This window comes from Entelurus aequoreus, linkage group LG12, assembly GCF_033978785.1.
Source record: "Entelurus aequoreus isolate RoL-2023_Sb linkage group LG12, RoL_Eaeq_v1.1, whole genome shotgun sequence".
Lineage (NCBI taxonomy): Eukaryota > Metazoa > Chordata > Actinopteri > Syngnathiformes > Syngnathidae > Entelurus > Entelurus aequoreus.
In genome coordinates, this window is record NC_084742.1 from 62,216,011 (window position 1) to 62,242,015 (window position 26,005).

Consider the following 26,005-nt stretch of genomic DNA (forward strand, 5'->3'; position numbering starts at 1 on the left):
TACAGCACTCATATATTCATACTTATATACTCATATATACAGCACTCATATTCATACTTATATACTCATATACAGCACTCATATTCATACTTATATACTCATACATATACAGCACTCATATATTCATACTTATATACTCATATATACAGCACTCATATATTCATACTTATATACTCATATATACAGCACTCATATTCATACTTATATACTCATATATACAGCACTCATATATTCATACTTATATACTCATATACAGCACTCATATTCATACTTATATACTCATATATACAGCACTCATATATTCATACTTATATACTCATATACAGCACTCATATTAATACTTATATACTCATATATACAGCACTCATATATTCATACTTATATACTCATATACAGCACTCATATTCATACTTATATACTCATATATACAGCACTCATATATTCATACTTATATACTCATATATACAGCACTCATATATTCATACTTATATACTCATATACAGCACTCATATTCATACTTATATACTCATATATACAGCACTCATATATTCATACTTATATACTCATATATACAGCACTCATATATTCATACTTATATACTCATATACAGCACTCATATTCATACTTATATACTCATATATACAGCACTCATATATTCATACTTATATACTCATACATATACAGCACTCATATATTCATACTTATATACTCATATACAGCACTCATATTCATACTTATATACTCATATATACAGCACTCATATATTCATACTTATATACTCATATACAGCACTCATATTCATACTTATATACTCATATATACAGCACTCATATATTCATACTTATATACTCATATACAGCACTCATATTCATACTTATATACTCATATATACAGCACTCATATATTCATACTTATATACTCATATACATCACTCATATTCATACTTTTATACTCATATATACAGCACTCATATATTCATACTTATATACTCATTTATGCAGCACTCATATATTCATACTTATATACTCATATACAGCACTCATATTCATACTTATATACTCATATATACAGCACTCATATATTCATACTTATATACTCATATATACAGCACTCATATATTTATACTTATATACTCATATACAGCACTCATATATTCATACTTATATACTCATATACAGCACTCATATTCATACTTATATACTCATACATATACAGCACTCATATATTCATACTTATATACTCATATATACAGCACTCATATATTCATACTTATATACTCATATATACAGCACTCATATATTTATACTTATATACTCATATACAGCACTCATATATTCATACTTATATACTCATATACAGCACTCATATTCATACTTATATACTCATACATATACAGCACTCATATATTCATACTTATATACTCATATATACAGCACTCATATATTCATACTTATATACTCATATATACAGCACTCATATATTCATACTTATATACTCATATACAGCACTCATATATTAATACTTATATACTCATATATACAGCACTCATATTCATACTTATATACTCATATATACAGCACTCATATATTCATACTTATATACTCATATATACAGCACTCATATTCATACTTATATACTCATATACAGCACTCATATTCATACTTATATACTCATACATATACAGCACTCATATATTCATACTTATATACTCATATATACAGCACTCATATATTCATACTTATATACTCATATACACAGCACTCATATTCATACTTATATACTCATATATACAGCACTCATATATTCATACTGATATACTCATTTATACAGCACTCATATATTCATACTTATATACTCATATATACAGCACTCATATATTCATACTTATATACTCATATATACAGCACTCATATATTCATACTTATATACTCATATATACAGCACTCATATATTCATACTTACATACTCTAATATACAGCACTCATATATTCATACTTATATACTAATATACAGCACTCATATTCATACTTATATACTCATATATACAGCACTCATATATTCATACTTATATACTCATATACAGCACTCATATATTCATACTTATATACTCATACAGCACTCATATTCATACTTATATACTCATATATACAGCACTCATATATTCATACTTACATACTCTAATATACAGCACTCATATATTCATACTTACATACTCTAATATACAGCACTCATATATTCATACATAACTCATATTCATACATATACCTGTACAGAACTCACGTATTCATACATATACCGTACTCATTTATTGATATTAAATTATATTTTAAGTCTTGAAGTACATTCATATATTCATACATATACAGTACATACTGTATATTCATACATATACAGTACTTACATATACTCATATTCATACATATGCAATGCAAATACTTTAATATTCATACATATACTCATATTCATACATACACAGTACTCACATATTCATACATATACAGTACTTACATATTCATACATATACATTTATATTCATACATATACAGTGCTCATATACTCAAATGCATACTCATATTTCATTTCATTCATACATATACTTATATATTCATACATACATATACTGTATATGTATATTCATACATATATAGTACTCATAAATTCAAATGCATACTCATATTTCATTTCATTCGTACATTTACTTATATATTCATACATCTATATATATATATATATATATACATATATATATATTCATACATATACAGTACTCATATTCAAATGCATACTCATATTTCATTTCATTCATACATATACTTATATATTCATACATTTACAATACTTGTATATATACATACATATACAGTACTCATGTATTCATACAAATACATATACAGTACATAATACTCAAATTTATACATATACAGCACTTACATAATCATACATATATTCATGTATTCATACATATACAGTGCAAATACGGTTATTCATACATATATTCATACATAAACAGTATTCACTTATTCATACATATACAGTGCACATACTCATATATTCATACATATACAGTATTCACATATTCATACATTACAGTATTCATATATATATATGTATATGTATATATTCATACATATACAGTACTCATATATTCAAATGCATACTCATATTTCATTTCATTCATACATATACTTATATATTCATACATTTACAGTACTTATATATACATACATATACAGTACTCATGTATTCATACAAATACAGGACATATACTCATATTCATACAGATACAGTACATAATACTCCAATGTATACATATACAGCACTTACATAATCATACATATATTCATGTATTCATACATATACAGTGCAAATACTCATTTATTCATGCATATATTCATACATATACAGTATTCACTTATTCATACATATACAGTGCACATACTCATATATTCATACATATACTCATATTCATACATATACAGTATTCACATATTCACACATTACAGTATTCACATATTCATACATATATGGATGTGTGCATACATATACAGTACTCATATTCATACGTACACTCATATTTTCATTCATATATTCATACATTTACAGTACTTATATATACATACATATACAGTACTCATGTATTCATATAAATACAGGAAATATACTCATATTCATACATATGCAGTACATAATACTCCAATTTATACATATACAGCACTTACATAGTCGTACATATATTCATGCATTCATATTCATACATATACAGTGCAAATACTCATTTATTCATACATAAACAGTATTCACTTATTCATACATATACAGTGCACATACTCATATATTCATGCATATACTCATATTCATACATATACAGTATTCACATATTCATACATATACAGTACTCACATATTCATATATATATGCATGTATTCATACATATACAGCACTCATATTCATACGTACACTCATATTTTCATTCATATATTCATACATATACAGTAATCATGTATTCATACAAATACAGGACATATACTCATATTCATACATATGCAGTACATAATACTCCAATTTATACATATACAGCACTTACATAATCATACATATATTCATGCATTCATATTCATACATATACAGTGGAAATACTCATTTATTCATACATAAACATTTTTCACTTATTCATACATATACAGTGCACATACTCATATATTCATACATATACTCATATTCATACATATACAGTACTCACATATTCATACATATATGGATGTATTCATACAGATACAGTACTCATATTCATACGTACACTCATATTTTCATTCATATATTCATACATTTACATTACATATATACAGTACATACATGTACTCATATGTTGATATTTACACTCATTTATTCATACATTTACAGTACTCGTATATACAGGCTCCAACCTCTCCGTGACCCCGAGAGGGATAGGCAGTAGAAAGTACAGTAGAGTGCTCATATATCCATACATTTACAGTACTCACACACTTTTAACATGCATATTATTCATATATTCTTACATGGGCTATACAGTAATCATGTATGGTCATACAAATAAATACTGCACTCATATATCCATACATTTACAGTACTCACACACTTTTAACATGTATATTAGTCATATATTTTTACATTGGCCATGCAGTAATCATATATAGTCACACAAATTAATACAGCACTCATATATTCATACATAGGCTGTACAGTACTCATATACATACATTTGGAATACTCATATATTTACACATATGCAGTACTCAGATATTGCATTCATATTTATCAATGACATATATTTATACATATACAGTGGACTCTTCAAAAATAAACATATTGACAAGGTTGCTTCCGGGGCGGTCTCCACGCTGTAATGTTGCCTTACGTCCACAAGAGGGTGCCAAAAAAATGCTTGACTAATGGCAACTGCGGGTTGATAGAAGACGCAAACTTCCCCTTTCTTCCTCCTTTCCTCCTCCTCTTTCTCCTGCAGTGGGCGGGCTGGAGTCCTCCGTGCCAGCAGCAAACTCAAATGTTCACTTTGAGAGTGCAACAAAGTGAAAGAGGACGAAGATGCTGCTGGGGGCTTTACTGATGATGTGGACCACCAGCGTGTGTGCACAGGACCACTTCCCAATAGGAGACCATGAAGACCTTGATGACTTGGATTTGGACGTTGTAAGACTTCGATAAGATTTATCATGTATTTTTTTATTTATTTCATTTGACCTAGTTTAACGTGTGTGTGTGTGTGTGTGTGTGTGTGTGTGCAGGCTCCACGCAGAGTCCCACGACAGGTGAAAAACATCCTCACTAAGGTAGAGTCCAACCTCTTAAGGCCCAAGCTGTTTGTTTACATGCTTTTTTTTATTTCTCTTTGCTATTCGGGCTTATTGGACCCTAATTAGAATAAAAAACTACGAATCATCTTTTGATATGATGTACTTAGTCCATAAGTACACAAACGTGTACTTCATGTTTAGTGACATGCAAATTCTTATTTTGACACTTTTTTTTCCCCCCCTCCAAATTCCATTGTATTGTTATACTCTTCTGACACCACCAGATGGCAGTGTAAGTGTCCACATAAGTGGCCATGAGACCTCAATTCAGTAGTGTACACAATTTTGCAAATAAGAGCTAAAAGGTGCTATCCGCGCTTGTGGCCAACTAAGCCTTTAGAGGTTTTTAACATGAATCGTTTTAATTTGAGATGTCGATAAATGCTTTAGAATGTAATATCGGAAATTATCGGCAACGTTTTTTTTATTATCAGTATCGTTTTTTTAATTTTTTTTTTTTTTTTTAAAATTAAATCAACATAAAAAACACAAGATACATTTACAATTAGTGCACCAACCCAAAAAACCTCCCTCCCCCATTTACACTCATTCACACAAAAGGGTTGTTTCTTTCTGTTATTAATATTCTGGTTCCTACATTATATATCAATATATATCAATACAGTCTGCAAGGGATACAGTCCGTAAGCACACATGATTGTGCGTGCTGCTGGTCCACTAATAGTACTAACCTTTAACAGTTCATTTTACTAATTTTCATTCATTACTAGTTTCTATGTAACTGTTTTTATATTGTTTTACTTTCTTTTTTATTCAAGAAAATGTTTTTTATTTATTTATCTTATTTTATTTGTATTTATTTTTAAAAAAAAAGGACCTTATCTTCACCATACCTGGTTGTCCAAATTAGGCAAAATAAAGTGTTAATTCCACGACTGTATATATTGGTATCGGTTGATATCGGTATCGGTTGATATCGGTATCGGTAATTAAGGGTTTGGTCAATATCGGATATCTGCAAAAAGCTATTATTGGACATCCCTAGTTTTAATATTTTACAGTAATCCCTCGTTTACCGCTGTTAATTGGTTCTGATCCCGGTAAATTAATTTTGTTTGCGAAGTACATAAATAAGGAGTTACCGTATTTTCCGGACCATAGGGCGCACTGCCGATGAGCGGATCTGGTCAGGTCTATTTTCATACAAAAGGCGCACCGGATTATAAGGCGCATTAAAGGAGTTATATTATTATTTATTTTTTCTAAATTAAAAACACTATCTTTTGGTCTACATAACATGTGATGGTGGTTCTTTGGTCAAAATGTTGCATAGATGATGTTTTACACATCATCTTCAAGTCATTTGAAGATGCGCCGTTTTGTGGGCGGTCTTATTTACGTGACTCACCTTCGACGGCGTCTTTTCCCCGTCATCTTTGTTGTAGCGGTGTAGCGTGCAAGGACGGGAGTGGAAGAAGTGTCAAAAGATGGTGCTAACTGTTTTAATGACATTCACACTTTACTTCAATCAATAACGGAGCAGCGTCTCCTCATCCGTGGCTCACTAGTGAAACAACAACGCCCGACATGTGTCCCGTGAAAAACCGTCCCGCCGGAACTCTCTAATAACTAAAGTTCCTTGGGTGAATAATGTAAACTCACTACGCCGGTATGTTTTAGTGCTTTCATGGCGAGTTTACTGACAGATATAAGTAAGAACTTTACACTACTTTATATTAGAAATGGCAACAGCGGAGGATGAATGTCCCATAACAAGAAGATAGAGAAAAAGAAGAAGCTTATCGACTAAGGCGGATGCGCGCACATGTTCAGGACTTATGCAGATCCCAAATACACATCAGCATGTACCAGAATGTAAGACAACTTTTGCGTAATATTGCAAAACAAAACACCAGATAATATGTCTTACCTTATACACACACCATAATAATACTCCTATGTTGAAGCACAGTACAATCCATCAAGCGGTGTGGCTTCATAGCTTACCAAAATCGTACTAAAACATTTTGATAGATTTTTGAGCGCCGTGGGTAATGTTGTATATTCTCAATGGAACATATAAAATGTTGATGTTGTTTACTTGAGTCATATTGCAGTCTACACATATCTCTTATGTGCGACTGCCATCTACTGGTCACACTTATCAATTCACCATGTACCAAATAAAATAGCTTCGAGGTTGGTAAGCACAACACTACTTTAGGCGCACCGGGTTATAAGGCGCACTGTCGAGTTTTGAGAAAATTCAAGGATTTTAAGTAGAGATGTCCGATAATATCGGCCTGCCGATATTATCGGCCGATATATGCGTTAAAATGTAATATCGGAAATTATCGGTATCGGTTTTTTATTATCGGTATCGTTTTTTGTTTTTTATTTTTTTTTATTTTTATTAAATCCACATAAAAAACACAAGATACACTTACAATTAGTGCACCAACCCAAAAAACCTCCCTCCTCCATTTACACTCATTCACACAAAAGGGTTGCTTCTTTCTGTTATTAATATTCTGGTTCCTACATTATATATCAATATATATCAATACAGTCTGCAAGGGATACAGTCCGTAAGCACACATGATTGTGCGTGCTGCTGGTCCACTAATAGTACTAACCTTTAACAGTTAATTTTACTCATTTTCATTCATTACTAGTTTCTATGTAACTGTTTTTATATTGTTGTACTTTCTTTTTTATTCAAGAAAATGTTTTTAATTTATTTATCTTATTTTACTAATTTTTTAAAAAAGTACCTTATCTTCACCATACCAGGTTGTCCAAATTAGGCATAATAATGTGTTAATTCCACGACTGCATACATCGGTTGATATAGGTATCGGTTGATATCGGTATCGGTAATTAAAGAGTTGGACAATATCGGAATATCGGATATCGGCAAAAAGCCATTATCGGACATCCCTAATTTTAAGTGCGCCTTATAGTCCGAAAAATACGGTATATTTGTGTCACAATTTTGAGGTCGCAAAACCAGATTTTGAGCAAAGAAAACATTTTTTAGCAGGCACATGCATGCTATTTTGAGAAGAAATTAAGTCAAGTGAAAAATCAAAATGTTTGAGCGAATATAAATGTATTAGTGCATAAAAAAGCCAGTGCATAAAAAACCTGTTTACAAGCTTCTAAATACCGTATTTCCTTGAATAGCCGCAGGGGCGCTAATTAATTTAAAACCTCCTGTCACTCCTGCTCTTACCGGAAGCCTGCGGGATGGCCAAGCATGCGCTAATTATTTTAAAACCTCTTCTCACTCCGGCGCTTACCTTATCATGAAAAGCACATTTAATAAAAAAAAACTTTATTATTGTCTTACCTTTAGGTATAAATGAGTCCATGCCAGCTCCTTTTGAAGAAAAGCATTGATATAGAAGTCTTCCTTATCTTTCTTCAGTTTTAAAAGTCTCTCTGTCTCGATGGAGATCTTCCTTTTAAGTATTACCTCCTGCTTCGATTGAAAGTCCAGTTTGGAAAACGGTTTTATTTTAGATATGTAATCCTCCATGGTAAAAGTCCAAGCAAACAATGGCTGCGCACTCTTGCTGCCGGTTGTCTTCTTCTGCAGCACTCTTCCGCAGTACCAGCAGTCGCAAGAAGGATCACTAGCGCCCTCTACCACCAGGAGGCGGGAGTCATTTAATGACTCATATTTTACCCGACGGAAGTGCCAAGCATGCGCTAATTATTTTGCGAAACGAGTTTGACCCGGCTGTAATTCGAGGCATGCGAATACCATATTCCCGGCGCCAATTCAAGGAAATACGGTAATTGTTTTTAAGCCCTGAAATAACACTCTTTAATTATTACCTTTACAGTTTTTTAATCCAATGTTGTTAATGCTGCCTAAGGATGAGCCACGATACTGAACAGTACACGCTCTGATTGGTCTGGTCTCACCTTGTGGGTGATATTACTGTAGTATTGATTTTTTTTAATAGTTATTTTGTCACAATTATGCTTAAAAATGATTAATTTAGGCCCAAAACACTTACAATATGCTAAAAAAAAAAAAAAGAGAAAGAAACAACAAAGAACAAAAGAAACCTGCTAGAGTGAAGCTGCAAATTTTGAAGCAAGATTTAGCAAGGGATGACTACAAAACTACAAAACCCCAAAAGCAGTGAAGTTGTCACGTCGTGTAAATGGTAAATAAAAACAGAATATAATGATTTGCAAATCCTTTTCAACTTATATTCAATTGAATAGACTGCAAAGACAAGATATTTCATGTACGAACTGAGAAACACATTTTTTTTGGCAAATAATCATTAATTTAGAATTTAATGGCAGCAACACATTGCAGAAAAGTTGTCACAGGGGCATGTTCACCACTGTGTTACATGGCCTTTCCTTTTAACAACACTCAGTAAATGTTTGGGAACTGAGGAGACACATTTTTGAAGCTTTTCAGGTGAAATTCTTTCCCATTCTTGCTTAACTTGTGGAACAGTCCGGTGGCGTTTCTGGGTGTTGTTGATAAATGGCTTTGGCTTTGCATAGTAGAATTTTAACTTGCACTTACAGATGCAGCGACCAACTGTAGTTACTGACAGTGGTTTTCTGAAGTGTTACTGAGCCCATGTGGTGATATCCTTTACACACGCTGTTGTAACACGTGCAGAAGGTGGTTTGGCATTGTCTTGATGAAATAAGCAGGGGCGTCCATGAAAAAGATGTTGCTTAGATGGCAACATATGTTGCTCCAAAACCTGCATGTACCTTTCAGCATTAATGGTGCCTTCACAGATGTGTAAGTTACCCATGTCTTGGGCACTAATACACCCCCATACCATCACACATGCTGGCTTTTACACTTTGTGCCTATAACAATCCGGATGGTTCTTTTCCTCTTTGGTCCGGAGGACACGACGTCCACAGTTTCCAAAAACAATTTGAAATGTGGACTCGTCAGACCACAGAACACTTTTCCGCTTAGCATCAGTCCATCTTAGATGAGCTCGGGCCCAGCGAAGCCTGCAGTGTTTCTGGGTGTTGTTGATAAATGGCTTTGGCTTTGCATAGTAGAGTTTTAACTTGCACTTACACTTGTAGTGACCAACTGTAGTTACTTACAGTGGTTTTGTGAAGTGTTCCTGAGCCCATGTGGTGATATCCTTTACACACCGATGTCGTTTTTTAATGCAGTACCGCCTGAGGGATCGAAGGTCTGTAATATCATGGCTTTCGTGCAGTGATTTCTCCAGATTCTCTGAACCTTTTGATGATATTACGGAGCGTAGATGGTGAAATCCCTAAATTCCTTGCAATAGCTGGTTGAGAAATGTTGTTCTTAAACTGTTTGACGATTTTCTCACGCATTTGTTGACAAAGTGGTGACCCTCGCCCCATCCTTGTGTGTGAATGACTGAAGCTACTTTTATACCCAATCATGGCACCCACCTGTTCCCAATTAGCCTGTTCACCTGTGGAATGTTCCAAATAAGTGTTTGATGAGCATTCCTCAACTTTCTCTCAGTCTTTTTTGCCACATGTGCCAGCTTTTTTGAACATGTTGCAGGCATTAAAATATTTGCAAAAAAATAACAAAGCTTACCAGTGTGAACATGAAATATCTTGTCTTTGCAGTCTATTCAATTGAATATAAGTTGAAAAGGATTTGCTAATCATTGTATTCTGTTTTTATTTACCATTTACACAACGTGACAACTTCACTGCTTTTGGGGGTTTGTACTTTATAAATTAGTGTCAACATTTCTTTCTTTGTCTTCTGCTGCATGTTTGTATCATATGTGCAGTTTATGTTCTGCGGGTCAGTAAAAAAAACAACTGTGAAACTTTAAGCCCTAGATGATATATCGAGGTTTTATCATAAAGATTTATGCACACTTGACTGATCCTGAATCAGCACATTCCCCTGATCGACTCTAATAATGAACAGTTATTACTGTGGGAAATCTTAAAGTATGTTTTTTTGCCACATACTTTTCTATTTTTTAATTTTTTTTTATTATTATATAAATATATATATACATAAAACCCGTGGCAGAGGTAATAACGACTTGTGTCCTTCCCACCGCGAGCAGGAGACGAGGCCTCACATCCAGGAGCTGTCCATCAAGACCACCATCCTCTCCCGCTACGCCTTCACGGCGGTGCGCTGCGTCTTGCTCAATCGCCACACCTCCGCCGCCGACGGCCTCTTTCATTTCCGCATCCCCGCCGGCGCCTTGGTCTCCAACTTCACCATGTAAGACTCCGCACAGCTGGTCCAGAGTCAGCTTAGGCGCACCTTCTAGCTGGAATGTTAGCTTCCATGTACATCAGGCTCAATGGATGCGGGTTTAAGAGGTGATAATGTTTGAGTTGCCACGGAGACGAGGGAGGGCGGGTGAATTTCGAGCTCTTTTGTCGGACAAAATCCAGTTAAAGTGTGACCGCGAGCGCTAATCCCTGACCTTTGACCCCGTGAACCAGGATTGTCGCAGGGCGTGTCTACCAGAGCCGGGTCACGCCGAAGGAGAGGAGAGGGGGAAAGCGGGCAGACGGCAAAGCTCGAAAGTCAGGTGACATCAGGTAAGGTGTGTGTGTGTGTGTGTGTGTGTGTGTGTGTGTGTGTGTGTGTGTGTGTGTGTGTGTGTGTGTGTGTGTGTGTGTGTACGGGCAGGCATAAAAAGACACAATTTGTCGTGTTTTCCCCTGAAAATGAAGGTCGGGTGTGGGGTGATGAATACATGTTTGATGACATCACCCCCTCTTCTGGTGAAGTCATCACACAGCCTCGTCTTTTTTCTAGAATGTCCCTCACACTCTCCTTGCGCTAATGACAAGCTTTCTATTAGACACACAGAACATGTTCAATGTACAAAATTAAAATTGTTATTCATCATCATCATCATCAGACCTTATGTGGGACGCAAACGTGACCAACAGGACAGTCAAATAATAAAGACAACAACAAACCACACCATTAAAAAATATAATTATTAAAATATAATGTAAATGAATAAATAATAATATATATTGATATTTCATACAATTTATTTTTATTTTTTTTATTTTTTTACAGTTTAATGTTATTGATGTTTTATGTCTTATTAGGGATAATATTGTTATTGATAATCCCTATATGTATTATAATTAGTATTCATATTTATACACGTTTTATTCTTATTATTTATATTTTTACATGTGTTATTATGAATACTATTGTTATTGATAAACCCTACATGTATTATGATTACTATTGATATTCTATTTGTTTTATTATTAATATTTTATACATGTCATGATTAATATTGATATTTTATACATGTTTTATTATTGTTATTATTTATATTTTTACATGAAGGGATAAGCGGTAGAAAATGGATGGATGGATATGTGTTATTATGAATCATATTGTTATTGATAATCCCTATATGTATTATGATTAACATTGATATTTTATACATGTTTTATTATTATTATTTATATTTTTACATGTGTTATTATGAATAATATTGTTATTGATAATCCCTATATGTATTATGATTAACATTGATATTTTATACATGTTTTATTATTATTATTTATATTTTACATGTGTTATTATGAATAATATTGTTATTAATAAACCCTACATGAATTATGATTACTATTGATATTCTATTTATGTTGTATTATTTATATTTTATACATGTCACGATTAATATTGATATTTTATACCTGTTTTATTATTATTATTATTTATATTTTTACATGAAGGGACAAGTGGTAGAAAATGGATGGATGGACATGTGTTATTATGAATAATATTGTTATTGATAATCCCTATGTGTATTATGATTAACATTGATATTTTATACATGTTTTATTATTATTTATATTTTTACATGTGTTATTATGAATCATATTGTTATTGATAATCCCTATATGTATTATGATTAACATTGATATTTTATACATGTTTTATTATTATTATTTATATTTTTACATGTGTTATTATGAATGATATTGTTATTGATAATCCCTATATGTATTATGATTAACATTGATATTTTATACATGTTTTATTATTATTATTTATATTTTTACATGTGTTTTTATGAATAATATTGTTATTGATAAACCCTACATATAGATAATAAATAAATAATAATACATGAATTATGATTACTATTGATATTCTATTTATGTTTTATTATTTATATTTTATACATGTCATGATTAATATTGATATTTTATACAAGTTTTATTATTATTATTATTTATATTTTTACATGAAGGGACAAGCGGTAGAAAATGGATGGATGGACATGTGTTATTATGAATCATATTGTTAATGATAATCCCTATATGTATTATGATTAATATTGATATTTATACATGTTTTATTATTATTATTTATATTTTCACATGTGTTATTATGAAAAATATTGTTATTGATAAACCCTACATGTATTATGATTACTATTGATATTCTATTTGTTTTTTTAATTTATATTTTATACATGTCATGATTAATATTGATATTTTATACATGTTTTATCATTATTATTATTTATATTTTTACATGAAGGGACAAGCGGTAGCAAATGGATGGATGGACATGTGTTATTATGAATAATATTGTTATTGATAATCCCTATATGTATTATGATTACTATTGATATTTATACATGTCATATTATTTTTATTTTATTTTTACATGTGTTATTATGAATAATATTGTTATTGATAATCCCTATATGTATTATGATTACTATTGATATTTATACATGTCTTATTATTTTTATTTTATTTTTACATGTGTTATTATGAATAATATTGTTATTGATAATCCCTACATGTATTATGATTACTATTGATATTTATACATGTTTTATTATTATTATTTATATTTTTACATGTGTTATTATGAAAAATATTGTTATTGATAAACCCTACATGTATTATGATTACTATTGATATCCTATTTGTTTTTTTATTTATATTTTATACATGTCATGATTAATATTGATATTTTATACATGTCATGATTAATATTGATATTTTATACATGTTTTATCATTATTATTATTTATATTTTTACATGAAGGGACAAGCGGTAGAAAATGGATGGATGGACATGTGTTATTATGAATAATATTGTTATTGATTATCCCTATATGTATTATGATTACTATTGATATTTATACATGTCTTATTATTTTAATTTTATTTTTACATGTGTTATTATGAATAATGTTGTTATTGATAATCCCTATATGTATTATGATTACTATTGATATTTATACATGTCTTATTATTTTTATTTTATTTTTACATGTGTTATTATGAATAATATTGTTATTGATAATCCCTATATGTATTAGGATTACTATTGATATTTATACATGTTTTATTATTATTATTTATATTTTTACATGTGTTATTATGAAAAATATTGTTATTGATAAACCCTACATGTACTATGATTACTATTGATATTCTATTTGTTTTTTTATTTATATTTTATACATGTCATGATTAATATTGATATTTTATACATGTCATGATTAATATTGATATTTTATACATGTTTTATCATTATTTTTATTTATATTTTTACATTATCATTAATATTTTATACATTACGGCTAATATTGGTATTGCTATTTTATACATGTGTTTTGATAAATTTTGTTATTGATATTTCATACATGTGTTATGATTAATACTGATATCTTATTACGATGTAGATTTTACACAATATTATTAATAATTATAACGCCGTTTGATGATCAGCTTTTTAATCACCGTTGCTTTTCTGGCCTGTGTTAGTGCAGAGCAGGGCGCGGAGGTGTTCCGCATGGCGGCCAGCATCCCGGCTCGTAACCGCGCCGTCTTCCTGCTGGCCTACGAGGAGCTGCTGCAGCGCCGGCGTGGTCGCTACGAGCACGTCGTCAGCCTGCGGCCGCTGCAGCTGGTGAGCCGCCTCGGCGTGGACGTCACCATCGCGGACCACTCGCCCGTCACCCAGCTGGAGGTGCTTCCTCTGCGCAGGCCCAACTTGCCCAGGACGCCCGGTGAGTACAGTCGTCATGTTGATGTCAGCGTGACCATAACGAGCACTTCCTGTCCCCTTCTCCTGGGAGCAGCCAAGCCTGAGCCTCCTGTCACCACCGCCATCCAACGCGAGAAGAACATCTGCAAAGTCAGCTTCCGCCCAAACATCGTCCAGCAGGCCAGGATCTCCACCAACGGCGTCCTGGGAGACTTTGTCGTTCGTTTTGACGTCCAGCGAGACATGAACGTCGGAGACGTTCAGGTGAGACTCTCATTCCTTCTCCCCGTCACTACAAACTCTCAGTCTCATCCCGTCCTCGACAGGTTCTCAACGGCCATTTTGTGCACTACTTTGCGCCCAAAGACTTCCCCGTGGTGCCGAAGAACGTGGTGCTTGTGATCGACACCAGCGCTTCCATGCTGGGCTCCAAGATGAGACAGGTGGCGCTCTTTTCATGCTTTTCTTTGACACTTTATTAGGTACACCTAGGGATGATGTTTGATAAGAAATTATCGAGTTCGAGCCCATTATCGAATCCTCTTATCCAGGGGTGTCAAACTCATTTTAGATGGGGGGCCACATGGAGGAAAATCTACTCCCAAGTGGGCCGGACTGGTGAAATCACGGCACGATAACTTAAAAATAAAGACAACTTCAGTGAACAATGGGAGACCGGGCTTTCTGCTCCGCTGCTCCCAGTCTGTGGAATGCTCTCCCTGACCACCTGAGGGCACCACAGACTGTGGATGCTTTTAAAAAAGGCTTGAAAACCCTTCTTTTTAAAAAAGCCTTTTTTTTTTTTTTTTAGATATATGCATACTAGTTTTAGCTATTTGGCTGTTCTAGTTTTTATTTATTTTTTATTATCTTTTTATTTTTTTCTAATTTATTTATTTTATTTTATTTTTTTAATACACTGTAGCACTTTGAGGTTGTTTACTCAATGTAAAGTGCTTTTTACAAATAAAATCTATTATTATTATTATTATTATTAAAAAAATAATATAAAAATCAAATTACAGGATGTTATTTATGTAGTTTGCTTACATCGTGTGGTTTATTTTTTAATTTTTTTTTTTACATATGTAGCATAATCTAGAAAGACACAAATAATTGCTATTGTGACATCTAGTGGACACAATTAAAACAGCAGTTTCTTTCATTCAAAAATTTCGGCTAATTTTTATACTTAGTAAACTCATCCCACGGGCCAGATAAAACCTGTTCACGGGCCTGATCCGGCCCACGGGCCTTACGTTTGACACCCCTGCTCTTATCGAACCGACTCCTTTTCGATTCTCTTATCGAATCCAGATAGGTTGTTGTATATGGAAAAAACACACAATATTCGGTTTAACAAAAGCTCCCTTTTATTTTAAAAGAAAAAAATAAAATAAAATAAATAAAAAAATATTGACTGTTGTTACCCAAAGTGTATTAAGTGGGATTTTTCCAGAAAAACAAATATGTACAGTAACACAAAAACAACCTGTCTCTGTGATCACTATAGGTGTATAAATAATAATATAGTGTTAAATAAAATCAGTCCCTTGGGCACAAAACTGAAAATAATACAGCTCTCCAAAAAGTGCACTTCTGTTGCTATTGGAACATACTAACTACACACACTATGACACTAAGAACACCACAGTCATCGATCAACAATTCTGCAGTCCTGGTTGACATAAGGGGTAACCTTATTTTAGCCTAAAGGCTACAAGTGAGCAGATATGGAAATTAACCGGCAACAGTTAACGTTAGTCACTGGAACTGGGGCTGCAGGTTGAAGCAGAGGAAGAGGGGCGTGCTTCGTCATCTCTGTCGCTGCTTCTCCACGTGTCGAAGACACGGTTCTTGAACGTTCAGGTTATGTGCGGCCTGAACATGTTTCAACATGTTTGTTGTACTGCTCCCCTTACATGAGCGCGAAGCCTGGCGATAATTACATATTGCCGTTTCCTCGTCGTATTTTTTTGTAAAATGAAGCCATGCCTTGAGGCGTTTTTTCCGGTCCATTATTTTTGCTGCTTTCTGTATCTGCCGCCTAATGACTGAGCTACGTCATTTCCTGTGATGTCCCACAGGGCATTTCCTGTGGGACGGGATTCGTTCCCAGTGATTCGAATAAAGAACCAACTCTTTTTCTTTACTATAGTGGCCGCGATAACGGGAACCGGTTCTCAAAAAGGGATTTGAGTCCATGGAATCGGCTCTTTTCTTATCGAACAACCGGGAGAACCGGTTTCGAACATCATCCCTAGGTGCACCTACAGTGTTTGTAATATTTGAAGCCTCTGATGGCATAAGAGCTGTGTGTCAAATGAAATGCGTCAGTCAGTACACTTCAATAAGTACACTGCGTAGGTTATAACTAGTTTCTGAGCGCACAACTTCGTAGTTCTGTCGCAAATCCAGGACTCGGGATTCAACCACGGCAAGAGATGCGACCGCCCTCGTCACTTGCCGTAATACCCTAAAAAATTGACCAACATCGACGGCAACAACATGCCGTGACCGCCCTTGACTTTTTTACTTGTTAATGGACGAGGGATGTAACAATAAACGGTATAATGATAATCCGCGATAGAATTCCCCGCGGTTAGTAACACCGTCTAATTTTTTAGTTACCGAAAAACTGTCATTTATTAATGCATTTTAGGCGACACGAAGTCACCGCCTGCGCACGAGCGTCGTTTGGCTTGATAATCATGGCGGACTAACTACACAGACTTTGCTCCGGAGATTTTCCCTCTGGGTAAACGGAGCCAAGCGCTTGGTTTAACGTCATTTTCCCTCGCTTCCCGCCGTGCGTTTAAAAGCGCACTGCTGTTAGATGGAGACAGGTGTGGACATACTTGCTAACCCTCCCGATTTTCCCGGGAGACTCCTGAATTTCAGTGACCCTCCCGAAAATATCCCGGGGCAACCATTCTCCCGAATTTCTCCCGATTTCCACCCGGACAACAATATTGGGGGCGTGCCTTAAGGGCACTGCCTTTAGCGTCCTCTACAACCTGTCGTCACGTCCGCTTTTCCTCCATACAAACAGCCTGTCGGCCCAGTCACATAATATCTACGGCTTTTACACACACACAAGTGAATGCAAGGCAGACTTGGTCAACAGCCATACAGGTCACACTGAGGGTGGACGTATAAACAACTTTAACACTGTTACAAATATGCGCCACACTGTGAACCCACACCAAACAAGAATGACAAACACATTTCGGGAGAACATCCGCACCGTAACACAACATAAAAACAACAGAACAAATACCCAGAACCCCTTGCAGCACTAACTCTTCCGGGACGCTACAATATACACCCCCCGCAACCCCCTACCCCCTCCCCACCTCAACCCCGCCCATCCTCATGCTCTCTCAGGGAGAGCATGTCCCAAATTCCAAGCTGCTGTTTTGAGGCATGTTAAAAAAAATAATGCACTTTGTGACTTCAATAATAAATATGGCAGTGCCATGTTGGCATTTTTTTCCACAACTTGAGTTGATTTATTTTGGAAAACCTTGTTACATTGTTTAATGCAGGGGTCACCAACCTTTTTGAAAGCAAGAGCTACTTCTTGGGTACTGATTAATGCGAAGGGCTACCAGTTTGATACACACTTAAATAAATTGCCAGAAATAGCCAATTTGCTCAATTTCCCTTTAACTCTGTTATTATTAATAATTAATGATATTTACACTTAATTGAATGGTTTAAAAGAGGAGAAAACACGAAAAAAAATGACAATTAAATTTAGAAACATAGTTTATCTTCAATTTTGACTCTTTAAAATTCAAAATTCAACCGAAAAAAAGAAGAGAAAAACTAGCTAATTCGAATCTTTTTGAAAAAATTAAAAAAAGAATTTATGGAACATCATTAGTAATTTTTCCTGATTAAGATTAATTTTAGAATTTTGATGACATGTTTTTAATAGGTTAAAATCCAATCTGCACTTTGTTAGAATATATAACAAATTGGACCAAGCTATATTTCTAACAAAGACAAATCATTATTTCTTCTAGATTTTCCAGAACAAAAATTTCAAAAGAAATTCAAAAGACTTTGAAATAAGATATAAATTTGATTCTACAGATTTTCTAGATTTGCCAGAATAATTTTTTTGAATTTTAATCACAATAAATTTGAAGAAATATTTCACAAATATTCTTCGTCGAAAAAACAGAAGCTAAAATGAAGAATTAAGTTAAAATGTATTTATTATTCTTTACAATAAAAAACAATACATTTACTTGAACATTGATTTAAATTGTCAGGAAAGAAGAGGAAGGAATTTAAAAGGTAAAAAAGGTATATGTGTTCAAAAATCCTAAAATCATTTTTAAGGTTGTATTTTTTCTCTAAAATTGTCATTCTGAAAGTTATAAGAAGCAAAGTAAAAAAAATAATGAATTTATTTAAACAAGTGAAGACCAAGTCTTTAAAATATTTTCTTGGATTTTCGTATTCTATTTGAGTTTTGTCTCTCTTAGAATTAAAAATGTCGGGCAAAGCGAGACCAGCTTGCTAGTAAATAAATACAATTTTAAAAATAGAGGCAGCTCACTGGTAAGTGCTGCTATTTGAGCTATTTTTAGAACAGGCCAGCGGGCTACTCATCTGGTCCTTACGGGCTACCTGGTGCCCGCGGGCACCGCGTTGGTGACCCCTGGTTTAATGCATCCAGCGGGGCATCACAACAAAATTAGGCATAATAATGTGTTAATTCCACGACTGTATATATCGGTATCGGTTGCTATCGGAATCGGTAATTAAGAGTTGGAAAATATCGGATATTGGCAAAAAAGCCATTATCGGACATCTCTAGTTTTTACACATTTTTATTTTTATTTTTATTTATGTGAACCAACATGTTTTAATCAAACTATGATTGACTTTGATGCATGTTTTGTACTACACCCAATTCATGTTAAATAAATGATCATTTTTTGCGCTAAATAACAATAGCCATCATTAAAGCTTACATTTATAGATTTTTGTACTTCATATCAACCTGGGATTTGAACCTGGAACCTTCTGCCTTGCAAAACAAGCACTCACGCTGTGAACCTCTGTGAGAAAAGAGGGAAATCTGCCATCATATTCTTACCGGTTACAGAGCAGGAATGGGCTAGGAATATGTTTGCTGTACAATTTTATGTATAGCACCCTGTTATTCATTAGTTGACTTTTTTTTAAATAAGCACTTCTGCAAGGAGACCGATGTTTTTCACCGACTAACAGAACCTGAATGGTTCTACGAGGAAAACTCCTATGGCCTTCATGTTAAAGAGAGAGAAAAACAAAAGCCACTCGGGACGTGGACCAAGAACAAGGCCCGCGCTGTGAGGGAGGAAGATCAGCGTCGTGGAGTCAGTCATGGAACTTTTGAGACAAGGGTCCCCTCGACCCCCCTTGACCCTCGCCCCCGCATATCGCCACCCCCGCCGGCAGCTCAGGAACAGAACAGCAAGTGTCTTAGGATGCGCTTCCACAATAGGTGTCTTCATTACGGGTCAAGCATTTGGTTTCGGAGCGGGAATGTATACAGCTCGTAAAGCGCCCGCGCCAAATCATAGCACGCGCCCACACACACACACACAGAATGTTCCGCTCTAAGAACATCTTGGGAAAGTTCTTCGCACAAAAGCACATTTGAAGGAATATGATGGATGTTTAAGGCGCGTGGTCATGTTCTGGTCTTCTCTCCTCCTAGACCAAAGATGCTTTGTTCACCATCCTGAGGGACCTGCGAGCTGTGGACCACTTTAACTTCATCAGCTTCTCCAACAAGATCAAAGTCTGGAAGCCCAGTAGCCTGGTCCCCGTCACGGCCCTCAACATCAGAGACGCCAAGAAGTTCATCTACACTCTGATGCCCACTGGAGGTGAGACCCGGGCACGCTGCGGTCCAGGATGCTTGTGAAGGGTTCTTCTCACGGACGTCCTCTCGTAGGAACCGACATCCACGGCGCCATCCGGACCGGCTCGGATCTTCTCCGCGGTTACCTGTCAGGTCCGGACGCCAACCCCAATAGCGTGTCCCTCATCATCTTCCTCACAGACGGACGCCCCACGGTGGGCGAGTCCCGGTCCACGGCCGTGCCGGGGAACACCCGCTCGGCCGCGGGGGAGAAGTTCTGCATCTTCACCATCGGTATCGGGCGCGACGTAGACTACAAACTTCTGGAGCGCGTGTCTTCGGAGAACTGCGGCATGTCCCGGCGCGTCCTCGAGGAGGCCAACGCCGGCGCCATGCTGAAAGGGTATGTCTTGTACACTTTGCTTTGGAGTGCACTTGAAGGCAAAAACATCAAAATGGAGAAGTGAAGTGAATTATATTTATATAGCGCTTTTCTCTAGTGCGGGGGTCGGCAACCCGCGGCTCTAGAGCCGCATGAGGCTCTTTAGCGCCGCCCTAGTGGCTCTCTGGAGATTTTTCAAAAATGTATGAAGAATGGAAAAAGATGAGGGGGAAAAAAAAAATATTTTTTTGTTTTAGTATGGTTTCTGTAGGAGGACAAACATGACACAAACCTCCCTAATTGTTATAAATCACTCTGTTTATATTAAACATGCTTCACTGATTCGAGTATTTGGCGAGCGCCGTTTTGTCCTACTAATTTTGGCGGTCCTTGAACTCACCGTATTGTTTGTTTCCATGTATAACTTTCTCCGACTTTCTAGGACGTGTTTTATGCCACTTCTTTTTCTGTCTCATTTTGTCCACCACACTTTTAACGTTGTGCGTGAATACACAAAGGTGAGTTTTGTTGATGTTATTGACTTGTGTGGAGTGCTAATCAGACATATTTGGTCACTGCATGACTGCAAGCTAATCGATGCTAACATGCTATTTAGGCTAGCGATATGTACATATTGCATCATTATGCCTCATTTGTAGCTATATTTGAGCTCATTTAGTTTCCTTTAAGTCCTCTTAATTAAATTTATATCTCATGACACATGAAATATGGCTTTTAATTTGTTGCGGCTCCAGACCGATTTGTTTTTGTATTTTTGGTCCAATATGGCTCTTTCAACATTTTGGGTTGCCGACCCCTGCTCTAGTGACTCAAAGCGCTTTTACATAGTGAAACCCAATATCTAAGTTACATTTACACCAGTGTGGGTGGCACTGGGAGCAGGTGGGTAAAGTGTCTTGCCAGAGGACACAACGGCAGTGACTAGGATGGCGGAAGCGGGAATCGAACCTGCGGTTCAAATAGTAAAATGTATGACTTTTTAAAACGCCGCTGTGTACACGGACGTAGGGAGGAATACAGAGTGCCAATAAACCTTAAAGGCACTGCCTTTGCGTGCCGGCCCAGTCACATAATATCTACGGCTTTTGTGAATGCAAACCATACTTGGTCAACAGCCATACAGGTCACACTGAGGGTGGCCGTATAAACAACTTTACCACTGTTACAAATATGCGCCACACTGTGAACCCAAACCAAACAAGAATGACAAACACATTTCGGGAGAACATCCGCACCGTAACACAACATAAACACAACAGAACAAATACCCAGAACCCCTTGCAGCACTAACTCTTCCGGGGCGCTACAATATACACCCCCCACCGCAACCCCGCCCACCTAAATTCCAAGCTGCTGTTTTGAGGCTTGTTAAAAAAAAAAAATGCACTTTGTGACTTCAATAATATATATGGCAGTGCCATGTTGGCATTTTTTTTCCATAACTTGAGATGATTTATTTTGATTTATTTTGATAATACATTTTTTATCTTTTACATCTTTTATTTTACATCTTTTACATATATTTTATTACATTTTTATTTTTATTTATTATTTTTATTTTAATTTTATTTTTTTTATATATTTTTTTTTTATTACATTTTAATTTTTTTATTAAATTTTTATTACATATCTATCTATTTCATATCTTTTACATGTCTATCATATATTTTACATATCTTTTACATCTTTTATTTTGATTTATTTTGGAAAACCTTGTTACATTGTTTAATGCATCCAGCGGGGCATCACAACAAAATTAGGCATAATAATGTGTTAATTCCACGACTGTATATATCGGTATCGGTAATTAAGAGTTGGTATATCGGAATATCCGATATCGGCAAAAAAGCCATTATCGGACATCTCTAGTATTGATCAATCCCATTGTGAGTGCCAAATGATTATATTTGCATCGCCTCCTGCTCCTGTTTTTAATCCATTATTCATCACCGCGATAAAACCACGACCCCCAAAAATGTGTTGGTGATGACAGCCGCCCTCTCTAATCAGGCCCGAGACCCTCGGCGATACCCCCTCGTCTTTCCTGCTCTTTATTCTCTACCATCCACCCGTTCTGGCCGCCGTGCGAGCATGTTTGCACAGCGGCGTGAGGAATGCACACGCGTCGTGCGAGTACGTGCGCGCGGACCGACAGATAATAGGCCTTGAACAAACACGGCGCTCGGAAGGTGAGGAGGGCAGGATGGAGGACTTAGCTGGTCTTTTATGCAGGTGAGCGCACCTCTCCAGCGGGGTGGCGCACGGTTGGAGAGGTTACGCAAGCAGATTTGCCAGGGCGGAAGGTAAAACCCCTGCAAGGACGCCGCTACAATAGCATGTTTGCAGATGGAATGTTTTCTTTATACCATTTAAAGCAACAAAGTGTGGCCTGCGCCTTCAAAAACACAATCAGACCATGCACGGTCACGTTAGAACATTACCAAGGTTACAACCTCGCTGAAAAAATAAGTTACAAGACCTTATGAGGAAAAAGTGTGAATATTTACACTCCAAGAGCCCTGGGAAATTTTGAAATACAGCAAATATTGCAAAGGTTACATAAAAAACCCTAAAAATGCTTACAACCCCCGTTTCCATATGAGTTGAGAAATTGTGTTATATGTAAATATATAAACGGAATACAATAATTTGCAAATCCTTTTCAACCCATATTCAGTTGAATGCACTACAAAGACAAGATATTTGATGTTCAAACACATAAACTATTTTTTTTTTTTGCAAATAATAGTTAACTTAGAATTTCATGGCTGCAACACGTGCCAAAGTAGTTGGGAAAGGGCATGTTCACCACTGTGTTACATGGCCTTTCCTTTTAACAACACTCAGTAAAGGTTTGGGAACTGAGGAGACACATTTTTGAAGCTTCTCAGGTGGAATTTTTTCCCATTCTTGCAACTTAAGTTGTTCAACAGTCCGGGGGTCTCCCTTGTGCTATTTTAGGCTTCATAATGCGCCACACATTTTCAATGGGAGACAGGTCTGGACTACAGGCAGGCCAGTCTAGTACCCGCACTCTTTTACTATGAAGCCACGTTGATGTAACACGTGGCTTGGCATTGTCTTGCTGAAATAAGCAGGGGCGTCCATGGTAACATTGCTTGGATGGCAACATATGTTGCTCCAAAACCTGTATGTACCTTTCAGCATTAATGGCACCTTCACAGGTGTGTAAGTTACCCATGTCTTGGGCACTAATACACCCCCATACCATCACACATGCTGCCTTTTACACTTTGCGCCTATAACAATCCGGATGGTTCTTTTCCTTTTTGGACACGACGTCCACAGTTTCCAAAAACAATTTGAAATGTGGACTCGTCAGACCACAGAACACTTTTACACTTTGTATCAGTCCATCTTAGATGAGCTCAGGCCCAGCTAAGCCGACGGCGTTTCTGGGTGTTGTTGATAAACGGTTTTCGCCTTGCATAGGAGAGTTTTAACTTGCACTTACAGATGTAGCGACCAACTGTAGTCACTGACAGTGTGTTTCTGAAGTGTTCCTGAGCTCATGTGGTGATATCCTTTACACACTGATGTCGCTTGTTGATGCAGTACAGCCTGAGGGATGGAAGGTCACGGGCTTAGCTGCTTACGTGCAGTGATTTCTCCAGATTCTCTGAACCCTTTGATGATATTACGGAGCGTAGATGGTGAAATCCCTAAATTCCTTGCAATAGCTGGTTGAGAAAAGTTTTTCTTAAACTGTTCAACAATTTGCTCACGCATTTGTTGACAAAGTGGTGACCCTCGCCCCATCCTTGTTTGTGAATGACTGAGCATTTCATGGAATCTACTTTTATACCCAATCATGGCACCCACCTGTTCCCAATTAGCCTGCACACCTGTGGGATGTTCCAAAGAAGTGTTTGATGAGCATTCCTCAACTTTATCAGTATTTATTGCCACCTTTCCCAACTTCTTTGTCACGTGTTGCTGGCATCAAATTCTAAAGTTAATGATTATTTGCAAAAAAAAAAAAAGTTTATGAGTTTGAACATCAAATATGTTGTCTTTGTAGCACAGAAAATGGGTTGAAAATGATTTGCAAATCATTGTATTCCCTTTATATTTCCATCTAACACAATTTCCCAACTCATATGGAAACGGGGTTTGTATTTTTGATACTCTGAAATAAGGTTTCACGGTGTACCGGTATTAGTATAGTACTGCGATACTAATGAATAATTTTCGGTACTATACTGTCCCTGAACGTACCGGCCCTGCACCCCTCCGCGCCCGCGCCGAAATCACGTCGTGACATTGCTGGTTAATGTGCAGAGGAGCATGTTCGGCAGCGCACAATCACGGAGTACTTACAAGCAGACACAGTGTGTAGACAGAAAAGGGAGAACGGACGCATTTTGGCTTAAAAA

At 35.7% G+C, this 26,005-nt stretch overlaps 1 protein-coding gene across 1 annotated transcript in view; it reads left to right on the forward strand.

The window, feature by feature from the left end:
* itih5 (inter-alpha-trypsin inhibitor heavy chain 5) overlaps positions 1-26,005 on the forward strand; it is a 51,479-nt gene that overhangs the window by 1,396 nt on the left and 24,078 nt on the right. The window contains exons 2-10 of the mRNA XM_062066389.1: positions 5,006-5,190; positions 5,286-5,330; positions 11,396-11,559; positions 11,787-11,885; positions 15,114-15,358; positions 15,431-15,600; positions 15,663-15,779; positions 21,059-21,230; positions 21,299-21,608. Of these exons, the coding sequence (XP_061922373.1) occupies positions 5,086-5,190; positions 5,286-5,330; positions 11,396-11,559; positions 11,787-11,885; positions 15,114-15,358; positions 15,431-15,600; positions 15,663-15,779; positions 21,059-21,230; positions 21,299-21,608 (1,427 nt within the window). The 5' untranslated portion in view covers positions 5,006-5,085. The remainder of the gene's footprint in view (positions 1-5,005; positions 5,191-5,285; positions 5,331-11,395; positions 11,560-11,786; positions 11,886-15,113; positions 15,359-15,430; positions 15,601-15,662; positions 15,780-21,058; positions 21,231-21,298; positions 21,609-26,005) is intronic.